The following is a 17,683-nucleotide window of genomic DNA, read 5'->3' on the forward strand; positions in this document are numbered from 1 at the left end:
CAAAATAAAAAAAAATATACAAGAAGTCCTGTATAAGGTTCTCTTATAGTATCCCCTTTAGAAACCATATATCGCCTTATCTCAATAATAATAAAATGTTAAATATGAACAGTAGAAGAAAGCTACATATGTATAATTTTATATATCGCATAGTAAATAATAATCAACCATATTATTTAAGAAGTCAGTTTCAAGAATTCGAACATGCACATGCCACACGAAATAACAACGTTTTTATTGTACCATTGCATAGAAGCGCAGCATTTCAACGTTCTTCTAAGTATGTAGCTGTTCAAATGTGGAATGGCTTAAACAGTGACATCAAGCTATGCAAATGCCCTTGGGAGCTTTCTCTGGTCAAATAAAATCGAAACTACTTATGGAACAAAGAATTGGCAATTAATTCAAGTAGGGTGATATACAGATCGTGTTTTCGTTCGTTACTTATAGGAAACCCCATAGAGGCGAGATTTTGCAACGTCGCGTGTGTACGAGTACCTACGACAGAGCACCGCCCCGGCCGGCCCGAGGACGGGATTAGTAAACATCTGACTTTCGTTGGAGCTGCGTCGTTTGGCGACAAAATGTCCCAAAATATTACCCGAAAATCCAGGCATTTTTAAAATATTTATTCTAATGCGGGTTTTACATAGAATTGTAATCTTAAAATGTCTAATATGCTGTGTTTTGCATAATGAAAATTAAAGCGTTATTCTAATAAAAAATTAAATATCAACTCTGATAAAAATATAATAAAAAATGAGAAATAAAACTCTAATAACCCTGGAATACTATCGCTAATTCATGAGCTGCTAATACTATTGCTACGTAAAATTTACGTATATAATAAAATACTCGAAACATTAAACTCTTAAAAGGATTAGCAGAAAATAAAAGACTTGAAAAAATACTGTTTTATAAATACATATTGAACATAAAATTTATAAACGTGGATAAAAAAGGTAGAAAAAACTAAAAACATTACTGAAATATTTTAATTTGAAGCTCTTCACAAATCGGTTTTTTGCATTTGCGACAGTAGGTAACTGTCATACGTCTCTTAGCTGATGGACAAGTTGAACAATTTTTTCTCTTTGGTTATCCTCTGCAATAGGTTCTATATATTTTTCTTGTTCAGTCATAGATAAGTTTGTCTACATAATGGTTTTCCCCCTTGCCAAATAATATTCTGAAAATATATTACATACGAGTTAATACATGCCATGTTAATCATGTTATAAAAACAAAAACTCAAAGGTCATCGTCTAGTTTTACGGTTAGCGCACATATTTTGGCACATTTAATCAAACGTATCAACTGACCCTTTAGTTAAGTTGTAAGTTTCTATAATATATGGCTTTTTTAAATCAGGTTTAATTTTTCCAATAGTAGGGTGCAATATGGAAATAAGATTTACTGTTTTATTTTGCTTTGCTTTATGTGAAACTAAAGTACTTTTGTGACTATATACAAAAATTGTAGTTCCAACTTGTCGTTCATTTTTATTTTCTTTTTTATTTGTAGTGGCAGATGGGCTTTATTCTTCCGAATAGTGCCCACTACCGTAATACTAAATGGTTTTGCTACAAACCGATCTACTAATGGCACAGACGTAAACCAATTATCTATGGTACGTTTCTGTAGTTCAATGAATAGGCTTCGTGAGCTGCTCCACAAAAAAAAATCAACTAATGATTTACCATATGTATTTGTTGATTTACCCAGATATGGTGAGGCGTTGATTAAATATTTCGTCGCCTCATCATAAAGCATTACAATTTTTAGACCATACTTTGACAGTTTATTTGAAATGTACATCCTGAAAGGACATTTTCCTCTAAACCCTACTAATTGTACGTGCCTGGTTTGTAACTTCTTTTACGCAGTCAGAAATTCAAAGCGTCCATTGCTTGAAAAAGTTTTATTAAAGCAAACTTTTGTTGATAAGTGGTTGTCTTTTAATTTCCTGATTTATGTAAAATAAGACTTTGTTTAAAAGTGTATCAAGGAAAAATCACTGAAAGTGTGTAACTGGTTGTAGCAATTCCTTAGCCTCTTGTGTTGGATCTGGTCTCACATGAACAATATTTATGGATGGTATTTTTCCTCTCTTTTTAGGTTAAGTTTTCAACATACGACCATTTTTGCCTAGTACATTTTTAACCTGTAGAACAACTATGCAGTCTAGAGTGAGTAACTTCATCAGGCGTTACTAGGTTATCCTAAAATAGGCATTACAATATATGTGTATATATATTAAAAAGCAAAAAACAAACTTACCGAAGTACTTGGGGTAGACAATCTAGCTTGAACAATATTCGAGTTTTGACGTCTTTTAGACATTTGAAAAGTACCTGGCTAACAAAAGGTGTTTTTTCAAGTTATTCTCAAAGGTTTCCTCAATGTCGTTCTCATCAGGAGCAAAATTAGGATCGGCTACGCTATCATCAGAGTCACTACTCCGGTACAACAGCTCTTCCAGGTTGTTTAAATCTGTTAAACTTTTTTGAGATAATTTTCGGTAATCAAATACTGCTTATCACTATTACCACGTCAAAATTACGTCCTAAATAAAATACGGTTAATACTATTGCTACGTAAAAAATACGTGTCGGCTTTTAGAAATTCGGCCTTAACCAATACTGTAAATAAGATCAAACTAGTTCAGGTGTGTCATACTCCTGATAGACCGCTCAAAGCACTACTGAGCGCTAAGGTGGGAGAAGGTAATAAAATTGAAGTGACACGCTAAACAGTGCTGTCCGCACGTAAATATTACGTACAATAGCATTCCAGGGATAAACAAACTTAACAACATCTCATTTTTTAAATAAAAGGCTCAAATAAATCGCCTTCTTTCGCTAAACAAAAACTTAACCTATCGTAAAAGCTATTTCGCACCTCCAAAAGAGTTTTTTTTTCGCAACTCCTCTAAATTTGTTGGAATACTAAATTCATGCTTGTAAATGGTCTGCTTAAGGTAACACCACAGATAAAAGTCATTTGGAGATCTAAGAGGCCATTTAATATCGCCAGTCCCACTAATAAGGCGGTTAGGAAAAGTATTTGTTAAAAATTCTTTTACCCTAGCCGCGTTATGAGCAGGACAGCCATCTTGCTGAAAATAAACCGATCCCAGGTCTACATCAGGTAGGATTTGAATGGCAGGAAGAACTTGGTTTTGCAGCAACTCAAGGTACTTTTGGGCGCTTAAAGTGCCATCAATAAAAAATGGCCCTATAACATTGTCGCCCAAAATACCTGCCAAATTTCAATATCTGAGGATACTGGGTACGGAACTGAAAACTTCTGTGCTCGTTTTCCTGAGACCAATAACAAACAATGGAAGGATTGTGTTTGCCATGTAATGGAAAAGAAGATTCATCAGAAAACAAAATATTTTTTTTAAAATATTCGTTTTCATTTACCTTTTCCATCATGGTTTCACAAAATTCCATTCTTTGCCACTGGTCTTCAGGAAATATTTCCTGAGTTTTTGAATACTTGAAACATTTGCACCCATATTTTTTCCAGATACGAACAACCGTTTTATTGCTCATTCCCAGTTCTTCTCCAACACTTCTAGTTGTCCGTGTCGAATCAAGTTCTAGGGTACTGCAAACCATTTCTTCCCGCCGTTCTATCTCCTGGACCACTTCAACAGGTGGTTCTTGACGTTTTGTGTGGCATTTTTTACAATCTTGAACACAAAAAGATGTCTCAAAATTTGTAACCACATTTAAAACCGTTTTTGCACAAGGAATCGGTCTATTCTCAAATGTCACTGAAAACAAATCTCTACATTGTACTGCCGAATTGCCTCCATAAACCATTTAATTAGTTTAACTCTTTCGGAAGGGGTATAAACAGCCATAGTGAAAAAAACACGAAAATAACGCTGAAAAATTATTAATGCAACGTGCAGTAACACAGCAAAGTGAGGTCTGCTGACTCCCGGTTCAAAAAATAAAAACAAGAAAAATTCCGCCGCCTGCAAGCCGAAACCAAGCGGTGTTGCCATTATTTTGGGTAATACGTAGCTCACGATAACACGATCTGTATAAAATGTGATAATGCGTTTAATAACATAATACAAGAAATAGTAACATGTAACATAAGATATACATATGTATATAATATGCTAATTTTCAGTGGAATGTTCGGAGATTATATTTTAAAATTCCGTTTTTAGTTTTATTTTTTCTTTTTCCGTAACATACATACGTATATTGTTTGATAGTCTAGGCCGATGCACGCATCTTGGGGTTATTTTTTTGGAGTCTTTTTCGCCTCGTCTATCCTCTTTCCTTGCGCTCGTCCGTTGTCGCACTGCCGCTGCCTGTTTTAAAATCTTAAAAGGTTAATTAATTGTATATCCTACTTTCATATATTCCTATATAAAAACGTTATTTTTATTTTTGTAAAATTGTTTCTGTAAATTGTAAAGGGCTTGCTTGTGCTTACTAGGGAAAACGGTTTTATAATCGAGAGAATAGTCCTATGTGTCAATGTAATTTTTTTTCCTTGTAATTCTTATTAACCTATAAAACTGTAAATTTTGACAAATAAACCATTTTGAATTTGAATTCGATATGGTTCCAACAGGATGGCGCCCTTCTCACACTATTCGCGAACAGTACGGGATTACCTTACCAACATTTTCCTAAATAGATGGATTAGAAGGGGAGGTTGTATTGAATTGCCAGCAAGGTCGCCGGATTTAATCCCATTGGATTTTTATCTATGGAGTTATCTAAAATCTAAAGTTTATTTTGATAAACCTGAAAGTTTAGAATAATTTAAAAACAGAATTAGAGCCGAAATACAAGAAATCCGGTCTCAAACAATCAGTAAATTATTACAAAAATTTGAATATTCACTTGGTCACTGTCAGGAAGTTAATGGTCAACAATTTGAACATTTATTTTATTTTTTTTTTGTTTTTTTTTATAAACTGTTCCAAAAATTCATGGTTATTTATAAAAAAAATTTAATCGCAAATTTCTTAATGAATATTGAGGTTAGGTATAGGACAGGGTTTACAAAATTTTATACAGAATTAAAAAATAAAATAAACAATGGGTGTTTCTATTCAAACAAATTAAGTTGATAGTCGTAGCGTATTTTTGATCCACCGTGTATAGATGAATTCATCATCAAAAAAATCGCGACAAAAAATAAAAATTAACGTGTCCGAGCGTTTTTTTTTTCGAACACACCCCTGAATATCAAATGAATTTCTTCCAACTTGCGCGTCCTCACTGTATAATATTGTCAACTGGAACATCAAGACACAAATAAACAAATAACTTTGAAATGCAGACTCCTCCCCTGTTAGACCCGACAGCGGAAATTTGGGTGGAAACCAAAGCCGGAGATGGGAAATCGTATTTTTACAATGCCAGGACAAGAGAAACCACGTGGAACAAACCGGAGGGGGGAAATATTAAGATTATATCACAGGCAAGCAGAATATATTACATATTTAATTGTTCTTATGTCATACAATCAATATTTTTAACCAGGATCAAGTTGAAGCAATGGCTCAACAAGTCACTAGTGTCACCACTCAACCTCAGAACACTTCTACTGCCGCCCAGGCTGCCTTAGCCCAAGCTAGTGTCACTAATAAACCGGAAGGTAAATACATCTTAATCTATTTTTATTAGATAATGTGATAGATAAATATTGTGGTTAAAATTGACACACATCTTTAAAACTTTTCACAATCACAGTTATAACATATAGAAATTCACAAATAACAGTAATAACAGCATTTGGACATAAAGATTATAGGGGGTATACATAAAAAATCACATTGTTGGTATCACACTTCATAAACTCTTCCTGTGAATAGAATGGGTTTGGAACTAAGAAGTTTTTTTATTACTTTTTCAAAAGTTTTATATTGCAAACTCCTAATTTTCTATGAAAGCTTGTTAAAATACTGTACAGAGTGGTCCAAATTCGACCCTCATCATTGGGATCTCGGAAACCGTAAGAGATACAAGGTCGGTTAAATTATGGCAAAGTTGTTAAATTTGATACTTAACAAAATGCCGTTTTAAAATTTAGAAAAATTCGAATAGCTCCGAAGATATCTGGAAAAAACCGAAATCTGGAAAAATTTTTTTTTTTTTTTTTTATGACTTATATTTAAAATCGTATAATAAAATAAAGAACACTTTGTTAAGGGCGCTCTTTCTCCTCTACAAGATGGCGTTTTCAGAAGTAAAATACGACGTTTCGGTTTTGAGATACCATCAACTTTTTTTTTCAAATACGGACCTGAATTTCTATTACCTTATTTTGTTGACCTACATTTTTATAAAACCAATGACGTATCAAACTTTTTTATTTTTAACGGATTTAACCCTTTGGGACCCAATTTTATTTTTAATGATTTTAAGGATGCTTTTGCGAGTTATGGTATTTTAAGAGATCATTTGACAATATATACTAGTTAAAATAAAAAAACTATATACAGGGAGAGCAAAAAATTGTGGGACAAATATATCCCAGCGGGATTTTTAGGTGGGTTATAAATATCCCTAGGGGCCAAAAAAACACATTTTTGTATTTCAAAATTTTTATTTTTTTTTGTTCCCAAAAAGATAACCCGCAAAGGTTAGTATTTTAGGACGAATGATAAAGCGCAAAACAATGCTTGCACAGCCCTACATCGCACATTGCACAAATAGTAGTGGTTCTACGTTATTTTTTCTAAAGAGCGCAACGAGCACATCTTCGCCGATTCGATGTTTCTATTGGAAGGTGATCTCCCACATTTTTCATTACTTTTGATCTCTTTGATGGCCTTCCACAACTGTTTCTTCGAAGTTTGACTGAAGTTTGCTATTGTCCTTCTTCGATTAGGTCCTCTGATAAGGTAAATAAAAATTCCAGTAAGGGTTTCTTTTTTTGGGTACGACGTAAGTCATTATATATTACCCAGCTGTTAACAACAGCAATCATCAAAAGTCGATAAAATACTTTTTTCCACCATTTGCATGATTTTCTTCCAAAGTCATACACACACTCATCTGATTAGCCAGATCCACACGACCCATGATTTCATTGTAGTATGCAATAGCAGTGGGACATGGTACGTCAACTCTCTGTCCAGTCTTGTCGTTTCTCTTCACACAGGTCATATCAGGGGTATGGCAGTTACTCATAAGAATAATCTGCTTTGTATCTTGCCATTTGATCGCAATAGAGTTTGTTTGATTTGATAAAAACTCGACATTTTTCACCCCTAGACATTTTTCGTTTTTCGATTATTTTTTTGGCATGTCTTTTCTTGTAATAATGGCAACAGTTTCGCCCAAAGTTCCGCTCTTTTCAACGTCGTCCTTGCCGCAATATACATTTGCATCGTATGTATATCCTGTTTTGGCATCACATCTAGACCATAATTTTATGCCTCTTTTCACAGGTTTTTGTGGCATATATTTTTTCAGTGAAGATCTTGAAGCCCACCATACTCTCGTCAATACTTTGACTTGTACTGTCGGACCGATATTTCTGAAACGTATATTTGAAGCAAGATAGAAGCTCTTGTACATAGTAAATCTTACTGGCCCCTTCTGGCTTGACTGGATTATTTAAATAAAGCTTGGATAGTAAAAACAAACATCTGTTTTTGGATATGGCCGATATGATGGCCTTGTTTCCCAAAGATGGATGCCAGTAATGGCGAAGTTTTGGCACCTTATTGAAACACATAACTAATGTGCAGCCAATAGTAATCATAATCTCCCCTGCATCAGTGAAAGTCGCCTGCTTTTTTTAATTTTCTTTGTAAATTTTGATTTGCTGGTTTGTAGACTCAGCAATAAAAGTAAATAAACTTCGAGGACAAATTTTAGTGAATATGTCCAGCGGGGAGGCATTTGCGGCAATTGAAGGATGTATGATACATGACTTTCATGACTTTCATTTGGAATGCTAAGTCTTGGGACATAGGTATTTGTAGGTAATGACCAAATTATATTACCAGTTGTAACAGGAGTTTCAGCCTCTTGATCTGAATTTTCAGCAGAAATAATGCCGTCGTTGGGTTGGGTTAGGTTCTCGTTTGCATCACTTTCAATGTCTCCACTATCTTCGTCCGAAGTATCCGAGGACTGATACAACTCGTCGCACTCTTCATGGAATGGGTCTTCTTCTGAGGAAGAGTCTTCATATGGGGATTGCACCTCTTCTCCGGATGACAACTCTTCTAAATTGTCAGCATGATCTTGAAGCTCTGTCCTAGTCAACTTCTTTCTTGACATACTGTAAAATACCATTGGGATATAAATCACCCTATCAGAAAACCCACTGGGACACATATCCCATAGCCAAATATTACACCCAAAATGCAAAAACCAAAACAGAAAAAACCATCAAAATACTTCGCTATTATAACGGGACAGATAGCGCCCAGCAGCTGTTATGAAATGTATGTTGTGATTTATTTGTCCCATTGGGGCCGAAAGGGTTAATAGCAAGAACTGAGATTTTCCATAATTAAAAATAAATTCCTAATATGGACCTGCTTTTTTTTATTTTAATTTAAGTATCGACATATTATTAATAAAAACTAATCCACTCCATGATTTAATTTTATAAAATACCTATGACATATCAAATTTAATATTAAAAACTCACATTTGTTAAAATGCAGTTAAATGCACAAAACAGTTAAAATTACAGATTATAGTAAATATGACGTATTTTTTGTCGAATCCTGCCACCCAAAAAGCCCAATATCAATTAAACTTTTAACACTAATTAAATTTTGATTATAATAAAAAAAAACTAAGTGAAATGATCAAAGGAATCAATCTGAATCCGCGGGCGCAGATTACTCGTGACTGTCCGTTGGATCATTCTCCCTCTTGCCCGTAAATTTGTGATTTCCAAAGTAAAATTGTGGCGTAAAACATTTATATTTTGAGGACTTTCTTTAAATACACGGTCTTTTAAATATCCCCATAAAAAATAATCAAGAGGTGACAAATCGGGGCTTCTGGCAGGCCAGCGAACTGCTCCTTGGTTTCCAATCCACTTATTGGGAAAAGTTTGATTAAGAAACTGAGACACAGCAATACCATTATGTGGTGATGCCCCATCCTGTTGCCACCATAATTGCTGAACAACATTCAACGGCTCCTCATCTAGGGCATCAAATATATCGTTTTGTAGCAAATTTAGGTATCGTTCAGAATTCCAATTTCCATTTCCAAATTTTGTTTCCATATAGGCCAATCTAAACATTAAACGATTGTCATCGAATTTGCTGATTTTGATACGGATTTTCGACTGCATAATAATGCTCATTATTTCTGTTAAAAAAAAACCACTCGTCGAGAATTTGCATCCATAATATTTTATTAAAAAAATTCTCATCTTCATGTAACATTGCTTTAAGCCAATTGCAAAATTTAAGCCTTCTTGCGCTGTCTCTTGGCTTAAGTTCTTGGCTAATATGGATTCTATGTGGTCCTTACCTATTTTTTTAAACTCTCTGAATTTGCGTCCTAGGTATATTCAGTTCCAGAGAAAATTAGCGTGAGGAACCACGAGGTTTTGCCGCAACCTTTAATAAAATGTCTTACTATATTATATATATTATTGTAAAACGTGGCTTTAAAATATTAAGGCCGCTCTCAACCTATTATAATCTTTCAGTCCAAATTACTCGATCTGAGTTCAAAATTCGAAAATATAATATTTACAAATATTGAAGCATTTGTCTTGATCTTGTTCCTAACATCGCCATTTTTTTGCGGAACCAAGCATAAAATTTAAAAAGAACGCGATATTATGCCCTTTATAAATTTATTCCAGGCCCTAAGACCGCAAAAGTTTGGTATTGTTACTAATATCTAATATGAATTTTAATGAAGAACGTTTTATGACCTTTACGCGGTCCGAACGATTTTGGTAAAATTTTAGGTATTTTGTGTTAAAAAATCGCGAGGTGGAGCTATTTTACGCTATTTAAAATAGCTTCATTATTTTAAGCATCTACTCGTCCGCCATATACCTTTCGGGGTTTATTAAAACTGCTAAAAAGACCTAAATTTCTATCCATCGTGCTAAATAATGAATAGTGCGGTTGTCGGGATATTCTTGTAGCTATCGTTCACATGCGATTTGTGAGTTTCGATTAGCAATATTGGTCGATACTTTATAGTATGGAGAATTATTTTTGTTGGGATTGATATCAGTAAAATTAATCTATAATTGATTATTGCAAGGAATCAATAAAGTAACTTTAATATATCATTGCACCCGGTATCTTTGCGCGTTAGTAAAAAAAGACGGCCTATGCGACATGCGCGATGCCCGAAGAATTTCGGATTGCAATAAGCGGCAGTATTTCTCTCGTTTTGTTCGTTGAAAGTACCACCATCTTTTCGGGTACCGCAAAAAACCTTAATTCTACAAACTCAAAATTAGTGTAAACAGAGGCGCCTCAAATTCATGAGACCTATAAAGTGCACGAAAATCCAGCAACTAGATCCTCACGGGTAAGTCGTTAAGGCCCCTTTGTTTCGCCGCTCAATGGTGAATAATATCAAAATTTCTCTTTTTATACAGTCCACAGTTTTATCTCATTTATTAGTCAATTATTCACCAAATATAATAGATACGAATCATATTGCGTTTTTATGCATCTGAAAATATCAATATATAATATATATCATTTATGCTAAGGATAATTAAAAAACCAAAGCCAAACAATCGTAACATTGATCTCTATTTTGTTGATGTCATATTTTGAGGGCAAACGAAGCCCATCTTTTGTTTATTTCAACGCTGCTTTTTAAATTTTGTTTTAATATTGGCGATCGAAAAATATCAACGCGTTGAATTTCCTTCACATTTGCTTACATTCGCCAGCTTATCGATAAGTTGTTGATGAAATTGCCAATTACAAAAATATACGGGGTGCATTAGTTTTTTATTAATAAGTCGATACTTTAATTAAAAGAAAAAAAAATAAAAGCAGGTCCGTTTTAAGATTTTTTTTAAAATATGGAAAAATCTCAGTTTTTGCTATGGAATCGGTTGAAAATAAAAAAGTTTGATACGTCATAGGTTTTATAAAAATGTAGGGCAACAAAATAAAGTAATAGAAATCCAGGGCCATATTAAAAAAAAAAAGTTGATTGTATCTCATAAACAAAACGTCGTATTTTAATTTTGAAAACGCCATCTTGTAGAGAAAAAGTGCCCTTTACAAAGTGTTATTTATTTTATTATACGATTTTAAATAACGTCATAAAAAAAAATAAAGATTTTTCCAGATTTCGGTTTTTTCCGGATATCTTCGGAACTATTCGAAATTTTTTAAATTTTAAAACAGCATTTTGTTAAGTATCAAATCTAGCAACTTTACCATAATTCAACCGACCTTGTATCTCTTACGGTTTCCGAGATCCCAATGACTCCGTACTTCAGAAAGAAAGAATTGACAAAAGGCCGTCTAATGTCCTATGCACAGGATAGTCATGTACTTGATAATTTCAGGGAAAGCTTTTTTTATTTTCCTTCACATGGACAAGACAAGCAAAAAGATAAGTCACAGAGAGGTTCAAGATTCTAAAATTTTTGAAGGTTTTCCTACAGTTTACCAAAATTCGAACTACCTTTCTTTGCAGAGCAAATACTCTATGGGAAAAGAGCATTGCATGTATTTCTTGGGTATCTAGTGCAACAATTCCAGGTAGGCTTCTCAGCATAAAAACTACACTACTCAGCCTCCCATATATTTTACTAGTGTACACTTCAGTTATGAGTGCAGGTGAATGCCCAAAAATTTTATGAAATCATACTGGATATGGCTGCTAGAAACTTCTCTGAGAGCAAATAAAGTTTTCTGTAATTGATCCTGATTTAGTGACAATTTGTTTAGATGAAACCAAACCCTAGACCTTTCCTGTGCCCCTAATATATTTGAATTACTTTAGTGATTTTATTTTTTCAGTCTTCCATTACACATCAAAAAATTAAATTTATCTGGTGTTATGATTGTATATAAATGAAAGTTTGAATTCTTGGATGTTGCGGTATTTATTTCCAAATAGTAACTATATAAATAGACCTTATATTTTTAAAATTTTGGTTGAAATGGGCTGGATAAAGTCTACCTTCTTCAAATATTTTTTTTAAGAATACCCACCCTCCTCCGATATAAATTTATTCATGGATAGTTTGGAAGATCTTAATTTCTCAATACTCTTTTATCATCACGTAATTTTCAGAGATTCAAGATTTTACACTTTAGTCCATAACTCCAGTCATTTAATTTAAATCAGTATATTACAGAGCCCACTTGGATAAATATTAATGCTCAAACCAACATTCTTCTAGATTTAATTATATCAAATAGTAACTTTTTTCCCAAAACCACTAAAGCCATACCAATCTCAGAATAGTGCCAGAATGTAGAGAATAAAAAGTTCTTTCAAATGATGTATCACTCAACTCTTATTGCTATTTAAGATTTTCAAGGGAGGTTCTGGGGGGTAGGGAGTTAAAAGAGAGTGAAGTGATTTCTACATAAAAATTGTTCTCCCTCGATAATAAAATTGACGTCTCTTAATAATAAATTTATTAAATAATAAATTAAATAATATCTATCCAGATCAAGAAGATACTTCACAAAAAGAACCGGTCTCGGCCGCCATGTCCCTCACACCAACCAAACAACCGAATTTATCCGGTATGCCGAACCAAGGGCCTCCCGTGGGAATGATGGGGCCACCTCCCGGAATGTCTTTTGGTCCTCCACCTGGTGGGTTTCCGCCATTTGGACACCCACCGTTTGGACTACCCCCGCCTGGCCAGGGACCTCCCGGATGGCTACCGCCGGGTGGGCCGTGGGGGTTGCCCCCGGGGCTAATGCAACCACGTAAGTTTGTTTTATTTATTTATTTACTTATTAACGGAGTCCATGTATTCAGGGTGATTGATGGTACCTTAGATGTTTACGGAGGACGGAAAGTAGAATTTTTTTAAAAGTTTGGCATCATGTGTTTTACCTAGTATTCTAACGATTAAAAATATTTTTGGCGATGCAGCGTTGCCGCTTATACCAAAAAGTAGTAGCGACTTTGTTATTTTAAACGGAATACCCTGTATATTATTTTATTTTCTGATCCGCTATCGCTTTATGATTGTTTTTGTATAAGGTGTTCCTATACCTATTTTTAGTGGTTTTCGAGAAATTAATTATTGTCTTTATTTTTTTATCCAAAACATAGCTTCAAATAAATTTTTATTACTACGGCACTGGAACCCGCAGAAAATTAAAATTGTTAGCGTAATTTACGGAAGTATTGTACATTAGTCTTCACTATAAAAAATTGTTTTACATTATACAGGGTTGGTCAAAATTATTGATTTTACCGCTAGATAAAAAAATTGAGAAAAATGCATTTTTTTAATGGAACCCCCTGTATATTATAACATGTTCTAAAAGGAAATTAAAAACCCTCTCTAAAGAGGTATCATGTTCCTATATCTAAGTAGTTCGGTTTCTGAAATAAAAACAAGTGTCTGTAAAAATCGGAATATTTGCCTTACGCGGCCATGAAAGCTCATGAGCAAACAATGCTATGCTATTGACGTTTGACAGTTACATTTAATTGATCAATAATAGTAATACACGTGAGTTTTACTTTAAAATAGTTTCCTAACAATTAATTTAAATGGAAAGAAATAGTTATTCAAATGAAGTTTTGATGAATCTATTTATTATTTATGGACAATGTGACAAAATTGTAGCAAAAACATGCCGAAAGTTCAACGAAATGTAACTTAATTTACAAAAAATGGATAAAAGAAAATTTGTGCGAATACAAAATAATTTTATACAATTTGTTTCATAACTTAAGAATGATTTAATTAGTTATCCTAAGATTATAAGTAATTTACAATAATTTTTTAAAATTATTGCCATTGACTTCTAAGCAAAAATCAATTCAAATCCTGCGTTGTACAGCATGTGTTGTCGCTGTTTGTATTTCAGAAGGATCTTGTTGACCAATGCAATTGATAATTCGTTGGCGTAGTTTCTGTTTACCGGTGTTGTATACCATTTGCTTCAAATTACCCCCAAAATGAAAATCAGGTGATGTAAGATCAGGTGATCTCGCAGGCCAATCCCATGGTTCCAAACGCCTAAGCCAGCGGTCATCGAATTTCAAATAACTCACGTGTCACCTCCTCAGTGCAATGAGCGTATATATCTTATTACTATTGGCTCTCAAAAATAAAACTGAAAAATCAAAAAAATCCACGAAAAAACCCGGTTGTCTTATCCCCAAACATAAATTCTTATGGGACCTAATCTTTCTGTATAATAAAGATTTTGATACCCTCTCTTTCACAAGAGACGGTATTTTTAATAGTAGGAATAGCAATGCAGGCTCGTCATGCGCATGTGTGGCGAATAGGATCATTGTTATTGTTGATCCACAGTTTTTAACTATTTTAAGCTCATTTAATGTAATTTATTTCATAAAAAGTGTGTGTAACTCTAGTTAGGTGTATAATGAAAATGACTCGTTCTGGAAACCGATCAGAAGAATCCAAAAAAAGGGCAGATTTACCTCAAAACCTTAGTGAGGTACAGAAGCTTAATGACAAGGTGGAAGAAATGGCTGCCAAGTTCGCCGAAGATATTAATAAATTTAGAAAAGATCTTGACAACAGAGCGATTACATCTACAAGTAAGTCGAATAATGGCCTAGAAGAGCTCTCTGAACGTTTCCTAGAATTTGAGACTTCTGTAAAAAAATCAATCGAGGATATAAAGTATAATATCTCCAAAATAACATCTGCTACGCTAAAAGCTGATATGGCGGCTAATCAAAATGTTATATTGCTTCACGGTATTCCCGAGAAAGCAAACCAGGACATATATCAGGAGGTTGGCAGCACTATCAGCCAAAAAATTGGAGTAAACATTCGTAAAAGTGATTTAAACTATTGTCACCGCTTAGGCGTAAAAAAACCATCCGTGTCAACAAAACCTCGACCTGTAGTAGTCTCAGTATGTTGTCGGTGGCTACGCGATAACATTTTTAATAATAAAAGACGCCTAAAATGTTCGGGAGTTTTTCTGTCTGAATTACTTACCGTCGATAATTTACAAATTTTTAAAGAGTGCAAAAAATACTTCCCAAGTTCGTGTTACACTATGGGGGGTCGCGTGTATGTGTTAAATGAGGGTGCTAAGTTGGTTATTACATCAATGGATAAACTAAATGACGTAATCGGTAAGCTGCCCTCCAATACACAAACTGACAGACAGGTTAGTGACTCCGAATAATAATTATTATTTAGTTAAAGAATCAAAATTGCAGCCTAGATTTACGTATAAATAAATGGGTTCCTTCCTTTTGTATTGGCTAAGAAAAAAACTTGAAGACTTATTTGGAAGGGAAGAAAAATTAAGTAGCCCTTCATTTCTACACAGCATATCTGGCGTATGTACACAATATATAAACCTACATATGCATATATATATATATATATATATTTTTTTTAATAAAATCTATTAAAGTAAGTTTTTAGAAATTTAAGAAATCTAGAAATTTAGAAAATTAAGTGTAAGTAATATGTACATATATTTAGTGTATGATTTGTGGCTGGCTTTGGGAAGTGGGTATTACATATTGTGTATCTAACATGTATTTTTTTATTATTATTTTTTTAATAAGACTGTACCTATATCTTATGATTTTGCGCTAATGCCACATATTCCCTTTCTGTGGGTAAATTTATTTTTTTTTTATATTAAACTATATTTTGAGATAATACTATAATGAGCTTTTTATTCAGCATATCATTTTTTTTTTAATTAGTGGATCAACTTCTTTAAAGGCATATTAGTATAAATGCATGATATACATCATTTTATAACTGTGATAAAAAAATCACCTGTAAATTTTGATTGTGGGTTTTTAGTTTATATTTTAATGTTAAGTATAAATAATAAAAGGCATCTATTTTGGTCCAGTATAGGGGCTCCGGCTGGTGGTTATTGGGGGAATTATATTTTAAATGATAATGGATGACATGGGGTCGCGCGCTAGGTCTGGTCAAAATCTATTTAAAATTTCGCATTTGAATGTACGCTCTCTTAATACAGGATTCGATGAATTCTCACACTATGTACATCAACATCAGTTTGAGATATTAGGAATAACTGAGACTTGGCTGACACCTTCCCATGACGAAACCTCGTTTAAACTTAATGGCTACAAATTTGTTAGAAAGGATAGAGTTGGCAGGGGTGGAGGAGTAGGTGTTTACCTAAAAAGTCATTTAAAATATGAAATACTTCAATTTCAAGTTAATTCAGAATCATGTGAATATTTAAGCATAAAAATTAATATAGGTAAAAAATCTGTTATTTTCACCACAATATACAAACCACCATCTGCAAACATTAATAACTTTTTAGACAGCTTTGAGGACATTTTAAGTCTTACCGTACCCTTTTGTGACTATCCAATTTTTGTCGGAGACTATAACATTAATTTTCTAAACCAAACTAAACCAAAAAATGATTTTATCAAATTGCTTCAAAATTATGACTTGGAGCAATATGTTAAAAACCCTACTCGGTTTAGTCACACTGGAGATAACTCGAGTTTATTAGATCTAATTATAACAAGTAAAACATTCATCCCTGAAAGTTGTGAGGTGGTGCCTATTTCAGAAAGTGTATCTGATCACTGTTTAACTTTTGCATGCTTTAATTTGATTTCAAACAAGCCATTTCAAAAATTTGTTTCCTTTAGAAATTATAACGATATTACAGTGGGTGACTTTGAGAGGGACGCTCGAACACTAAATTGGGATATTATTTATTATATAACTAATATTAATAATAAATTAAACATTTTTAATTCGTTTATCATGTTTTTACTTAACAAGCATGCTCCCTTGAAACAAAAAAAAAATCCAGGATAGGCCATATACACCGTGGATTACGAATAACATTAAGTTGCTAATGAAATTAAGAGATAAGGCCCACAAGAAATATCTACAGCATGGAACCGACGCCAAACTGCAATACTATAGGGAACTTCGAAATACGACTAAACATGCCATAGCCCGTGAGAAAATAGCTTACTTTCAATCTCTTTCTACAAAGTCTGGAAGGGATTTTTGGAAATCTGCTGAAAAGTTAAATCTGACCAAAACTAAAAATACCAATGACATTTTTCAGCTATTTCCAGATCCATCTGCAATAAATAATTATTTTGTAAATTCTAATTCAAGTACATATACTACCTCAGATGAAAAGGTTAATTTTTATAAACAAAATAGGCATCAATCATTTACCGAGGAGTTAAGGTTTGGTCTGATAGACGAAGAAGCATTAATCCAAATTTTAAATTCTATTAGCACTAATGCCACAGGCGAAGACGAGATATCAATAAGAGATATTAAATTATGCTTTCCTTATTGTAAATATGCTTTAATAAATATTATTAATACTCGTAATCTAGAAAATAGTTATCCGGACTTATGGAAAAAATCTATTATTTTACCATTACCAAAAGTTTCAAATCCAGGAGACTTTAAAGATCTTCGACCCATAAGTATTTTGCCGGCTATATCAAAAATTTTGGAAAAGCACATTTATCAACAGATTGTTTCATTTGTC

The 17,683-nt window shown here is 33.4% G+C and overlaps 1 protein-coding gene across 1 annotated transcript in view; it reads left to right on the forward strand.

The window, feature by feature from the left end:
• The window catches only part of LOC126746864 (transcription elongation regulator 1), a 114,474-nt gene that overhangs the window by 23,304 nt on the left and 73,487 nt on the right, over window positions 1–17,683 (forward strand). The window contains exons 4-6 of the mRNA XM_050455254.1: window positions 5,323–5,463; window positions 5,526–5,640; window positions 12,644–12,910. Coding sequence (XP_050311211.1) covers window positions 5,323–5,463; window positions 5,526–5,640; window positions 12,644–12,910 — 523 coding nt within the window. The remainder of the gene's footprint in view (window positions 1–5,322; window positions 5,464–5,525; window positions 5,641–12,643; window positions 12,911–17,683) is intronic.

The sequence above is a fragment of the Anthonomus grandis genome, chromosome 18 (assembly GCF_022605725.1).
Source record: "Anthonomus grandis grandis chromosome 18, icAntGran1.3, whole genome shotgun sequence".
In the NCBI taxonomy this organism is placed as follows: Eukaryota; Metazoa; Arthropoda; class Insecta; order Coleoptera; family Curculionidae; genus Anthonomus; species Anthonomus grandis.